Source organism: Arachis hypogaea, chromosome 17 (assembly GCF_003086295.3).
Source record: "Arachis hypogaea cultivar Tifrunner chromosome 17, arahy.Tifrunner.gnm2.J5K5, whole genome shotgun sequence".
Lineage (NCBI taxonomy): Eukaryota > Viridiplantae > Streptophyta > Magnoliopsida > Fabales > Fabaceae > Arachis > Arachis hypogaea.
The window spans coordinates 128822192-128828134 of NC_092052.1; the positions used below are offsets into that span (position 1 = coordinate 128822192).

At 37.7% G+C, this 5943-nt stretch overlaps 1 protein-coding gene across 1 annotated transcript; it reads left to right on the forward strand.

The window, feature by feature from the left end:
• The first annotated feature begins 243 nt into the window (after positions 1 to 243).
• On the forward strand, positions 244 to 4824 carry LOC112765717 (uncharacterized). The gene is made up of 5 exons (XM_025811579.3): positions 244 to 1823; positions 2462 to 2624; positions 3537 to 3700; positions 4172 to 4427; positions 4586 to 4824. The coding sequence occupies exons 1-5, from the start codon at positions 244 to 246 to the stop codon at positions 4688 to 4690; spliced, it is 2268 nt and encodes a 755-aa protein (XP_025667364.1). The 3' UTR covers positions 4691 to 4824.
• Positions 4825 to 5943: the final 1119 nt, after the last annotated feature.

A 5943-nucleotide genomic window follows, 5' to 3' on the forward strand; every position in this document is an offset into this window, starting at 1 on the left:
TGAGCAGCAGCAGCACCCAGTACACTCACTCCCTTAAACCTGTCACTCTTACTCTGTCACTGTCACATTAATCCCTCAGCACCACCCACTCTCTCTTTCTCTTTTTCTTTGCTCCCAAATCCCCATGACACTCAGACATTCCATTTTTCATTGTCCTTTCTAATTCTATCCCACTTTCATTAACCTAGTTTTCAATACCCCAATTTCTTTCTTTTTTTGTTCTTTGTCTCCCATTAACCAGTAATGTTGAGGATCCCGGACAACAACAACACCAATAGAAGGAACAACCTTGAAACTACCAGGAATCGCAGAGACGACAATGAATCTTCCTTGTTCGGTGGCGTTCCCAATAACACCTCGCCGCCATTGATGAACCTTCGCCCCGACCACGTTGCCGTCGGCTCACCTCTCACCAACAGAGCCCCTTTCACCACCACCAACAACAACAACGCCGCCGCCTCTCGTTTCTCGGCCGCAGACGGTGGCCCTGTCGGCAGTTCTCCTTATCCAGCTCAGTATCGCGGCGACCACTGTCTCTGGATGGACACCGATCAGGCGTCGGGATTCCACGTGGCAAACACCACCTTCGGCGCCGACAAATGGGTCGACGATCTGGGAGGAGGAGGAGGAAACGCACTGGCCAACAACTTCTCAAGAATGAGCATCGTCGAAAACGGAACCACCAAAAGCAGAAGCCCATACGACGTCGTGGAGGCTTACAGCAACAACAACAACGCATGCTCCATTGATTCCAATAACCTCCCTTTCTTCGATGAAACAACACCGCCGCCATTCTGCAACAACGCTGCTGGGGTTCCCGTATCGGTGACCCCAGGTTTTGTTCCCAAAGGTTACGCTTTTGAAGCTTCTCCAATGGCTCCGCAGCATCATGATCACCATGTGTACCATCACCATCATCACATCATGGACCAGAGGATGATGAAACAGGCTACAAGTGATAACAACCTTCATCAGTTGCAGCAGAAGCCGCAGCAGCAGCCGCCGCCAACACCGGCTTTCGTAAACCCTTACGTTTGTGACCGTTTCGTTGGGTCTCATCAGCAGCATTTCGGCGTCGAGTGTGAACCTCCCAATGGATGGGGCGGCGGCGTCAAGAACCCCTTCAGATTCTCTCAGATAATGCACCCTAGGCTCCCAGCGAATGCGCCCAGGGATATGGCGGCAATGGCAGTTGCTGCTGCCGCCGCCGCCGCTAACAGCGGTGAGTTTCCTCAGTGTATTTCTCCGATGAGAAATGGTGGTGACCGTGCTGCCTTTAGATGCGATAACAGCGTCATTATCCAAGGAAGAGAAATGGTAAAACCCTGCGTGGAAAGCACTGGTTACGGTGGTTCCGTAAGAGGTTTCAAGAAGGGTCACGGTCAAGGACAGGTTCCATGCGATGAGCTTCATCATCATCATCATCATCATAATAATGGCCAAGGTGGTGGTGGTGGTGGTGGAAACAACAACAATAACACCAACAACAACAATGGCGGTTTCGTGAGGGATCCATCGTCGGTGCCATTGATGCTGGATTTCTATAACCTAGCTGAGGCGCAGGGTTACGTGTACAACATGGCGAAGGACCAGAACGGTTGCAGGTTTTTGCAGAGGATGGTTGAAGAAGGCACCTTTGAGGATGTAAGGGTGGTTTTTGAAGGGATCGTTGAGAATGTTGTGGAGCTCATGATGGACCCTTTTGGTAACTACCTTGTTCAGAAGCTTCTAGATGTTTGCAATGAAGATCAAAGGTTGCAAATTGTTCTCATGCTCACTAAAGAACAAGGCCAGCTTGTCCGAATCTCCTTGAATACCCACGGGTACGTACAACCTAGACCTTTTAGCTTCCAATGACTCACTTAATTAACAACATTTGAGTCCAAAAAATGTTTTCATGCATTTCATATGTTTAAAGCTTAAAGTTTTTATTTTTCTATCAAAAACTTCATATTTTACGGATTCTTAAAAGTGCTTTTTGGTTAGTAATTAGTAAAAGCAGTTGTTGTTTTATGATCTTTAGTAATCCAGTGTTCTAAGACTGAGAAAAACATGCATAACTATTTCTAGCTAAACACACTTGTTAATTATTGTTCTAATGAAGAAAAGTTCTCAAATTTTTATCTAATGAACACTTATTAGCAGTTTATACATCAAAACTTTTTCTAATGAAAAACTTTAACAAGTCCTGTAAAGGCATTGGGTAACAACTTTTTTATACTATACACTATGGGGTAAGATGTGTTTGCTGTTCAAAAATGTTTTTTTAGACTCAAAACTTTGATATTCATTTGGACACTCTTCTCATCGAATAATGGAGAAAGTGTATATGTAGTGAAGAATTAATATGATTCAAAATTTGATGTATGTTGAAAAAAAAAACCCAACTTTTCCGAAATACTCTACATTGTTTTTGTTCTTGTGGTTCACTGAGGTGAATTTATTGTGCAACTTTTGGCAGTACGCGCGTGGTGCAGAAGCTGATTGAGACCCTCAACTCAGCGAAGCAAATTTCATTGGTGAAGGGTGCAATTCAACCAGGTTTCCTTGACCTTATTAAGGATCTCAATGGAAACCATGTCATACAACGTTGCCTGCAATGTCTTAGCTGTCAAGATAATGAGGTACTATTATATATAAAATACTAATAATTTTCTCTTTTATATAAGTGTTTACTGTTAACCAATTTTATCCATTACATTTGTGCATTCTTCTTGTGTACTTAATTCAATATCGTTTGATTTCATATGAGAATGAGACATTAAATTTGACTATGTAGCCTCCAAGCAAATGTTGTGAATGAATGTACTATTCATTCAGATTGAAATGATTCCCAAGTGATAATAATAATTCATGGCATCAAAATTGGTAATGAAAATAGGCTTTTAGGGATTTTCTGTCCTCATGTTAATAAAAATGTTATTTTTAGGAAAAAAATTGATATCATCATAAGCTTTGTCTTTGGGTTAAGAGAATTTTCTCAGAAAATGTTTAAAGGAAAGATTATAATATACATCGAAATATTATTAAAAAAATAGCATAAATAACAATACTCTTTTTGTCATTGTTTCCGTGGTAATATCATCATAAAACTATTATTTTTCTAACCTTTTACTCATGCATGCCAAAATCATAACTCATATATGCTTTTGGAGTGCATTATTCCCATAAATGCAGAAACCTAACATTTGATTATGTAATAATTTAGTTTCGCCGAATATAATCTCAATTTTATTCAGTGTCACATGATGATTGCCATCAGTTTGAATCTTCATAGAAATCAACAACCTGGCACAACTTCACATGGAATTCAAACCATGGATGCATGCAAGCAAGTTATACAAACAAACTTGTTTTAATTTAATATTAATTTACCACTTCAACATGTTTGGTACCAGCATTATTGTCACTAGTTTTACATATCAATATTAAGTTTGTAGGATTTTTAAACACAACTTTTATGTTTGTTTTCCTTTGAAACTTATTGACGAAATTGCTTTTTATATTGTTCATCTTTATTGTTGTTTTTGTGGCAGTTTATTTTTGAAGCTGGTGTAAAGTTTTGTGTTGACATAGCTACTCATCGACATGGATGCTGTGTACTACAACGTTGCATTGATTATTCCGTTGGAAAACATCGTGAGAGGCTGGTCGCAGAAATTTGCAAGCATGGTCTTCTCCTCGCTCAGGATCCATTTGGGTAAATAAATAATACCCTTTGATCTTGCATCCTTTTTTTTTTTTTTTTCTTTTTTTCCTTTGGGTAACTTGTTCCAATGATTTTATACATGGTGCAACATGTTTCGTGTTCAATAGTTCTCCGTGCCTATTTGTCTTAAACACATTCATGGTTTTTTCAATTTCGTGTTTAATAAAGACATTCTCTATTCTTCTATAATTTTGCATGCATGCATTAAATGCTTGATGGAAATTTTCAATCTGTAAAGTAAGTGTCTTTTTCCAATCCAATCAATTTTGCTTTGCCACATGAAAAGCACCAAGGTTTGAGAAGTTTTGTCCTTAGTTTCAAAATGGCAAATCATGATTTTCTGTATGACTGGAAAAGACATGATTTGGGAACAGCATTTTCTATTACTATTAGTCACCGAATATTAGTGACAGTGATTTGATGATTTAAAAGACAAATGTTTGTATATTTTATGTATGGCAGAAACTATGTTGTTCAGTATATTATAGAGATAGAGAACCCAACTGCCTCAACGAAATTGATGTCTCAGCTGAAAGGGAATTTTGTGAACCTGTCTACACAAAAATTCAGCAGCCATGTGGTTGAGAAATGCCTCAAGCATGTTGCAGATAGCAGGTCCAGAATTGTCCGTGAATTGCTCTCTACACCCCACTTTGAGCAGTTATTGCAAGACCCTTATGCCAACTACGTCATTCAATCTGCTCTTGCATATACCAAGGTTTGACAAACCAAACTCATCTTATGACTTAATCATTTAGAATGAAGAAAAGGTGCTTTCTTTTTAACATTAATTATTTGGGCATATTCAATTGGGTGTTGTGATACTCTTGATCCATGATCATTTGTGTAGTTTATGATGATTAATTATATGTATAGGGTGCACTTCATGTATCATTGGTGGAAGCAGTTAGGCCTTACAAGATCTTGCGCACTAGTCCATACTGCAAGAGGATATTCTCTGGAAGCCTACTTAAGAAGTGAGCCATGATGATGATCATGTTTACCTATCTGCAGTGATGACACAATTATATGTTGTTGTTCTCAAATAATTCCCCTCTAATTAGAAGAACTCCTTTCTTGCTGTTCTTGTTTTTCTATGTTGATTAGTGTATTTTGTGTCTGTTATGTTGGCAAGTGAATTACCAAGCCTACCCCTTCATCCCTTCTTTGAAGGGTGATGGATGCTATGTGCTTTAGGTGATTCAGGTCCATCTTATCTTGTCTTTGTATTATTCTTATGTTGTCTTATGTGTTGTCTGTGATGTGTACGTATGCTTCATGCTATGGTCTCTACTGTTGAAGCTGCTTCCTAGGATCATGTACATTTTCTGGATTTTCTCCTTTTGTTTCTGGAGACTATGTTGTTTCGACTTTTGCTCCTGTCTTTTTCAATAATTGACACTTTAATTTGCTGCCATATATGCTTTTTGTTGCCTTCAATCATGATTCAAATTTCCAAGTTGATGTGCACAATTGCTCGTGTTACTAGCTACCGTTAGTACCAAAGATTAAAATTTTTTTGTAATATATATTTACTCTTAATTTTATTTGACTATCAATTACATATATGCTCGTTTGCCACTTTTTTTTTTTTTTTAATATAAAAACATTTTATAAAAAAATCAAATCCATCGTCGAAAGCAGTCTAACAAATTGTGTATTGGTGGCAAGAATAAATTTTTGTTGTATTATAATTTCTGAAAAGTGGAATTCGATGGTGATTTTGCAGCTACAATTTTTTATAGAAAAAAGATTGCATTATGAATTACCTATGTAAAATTATTTATATACCTCACTCAACCGTTTTCAATCTTTTAGAATGATCATTTATGACGTGTATTAAAATTTTGATGAATGAAATATTCAAATTTTCCATTTTCAATTGACCATGCTTTCTTATTCAAAATTTCATTTCTTATTCAAAATTGCTTTCTCCTCCTTTAGTAGACGTATTCCCAATATCACATCGCAGCTCTCCTAGCACATGCTTAACCGAAGCATGTAAAATTTAAGGTAAAAACTCAGGTGAACTCGACTTCACATGAAATTGATACTCGAAAGTCGTGAATTCGACTTCACGTGAAGTTGATACCCGAAAGCCGTTAGATAAAAGTTTAGTCAAATCAGTCAAATCATTTAACGGTTCTCAGATATCAACTTCACGTGAAGTCGACTGCAACTGAGTTTTCACCAAAATTTAAATAGTTAGATTAAGTCATAATGTAGAAACTTTC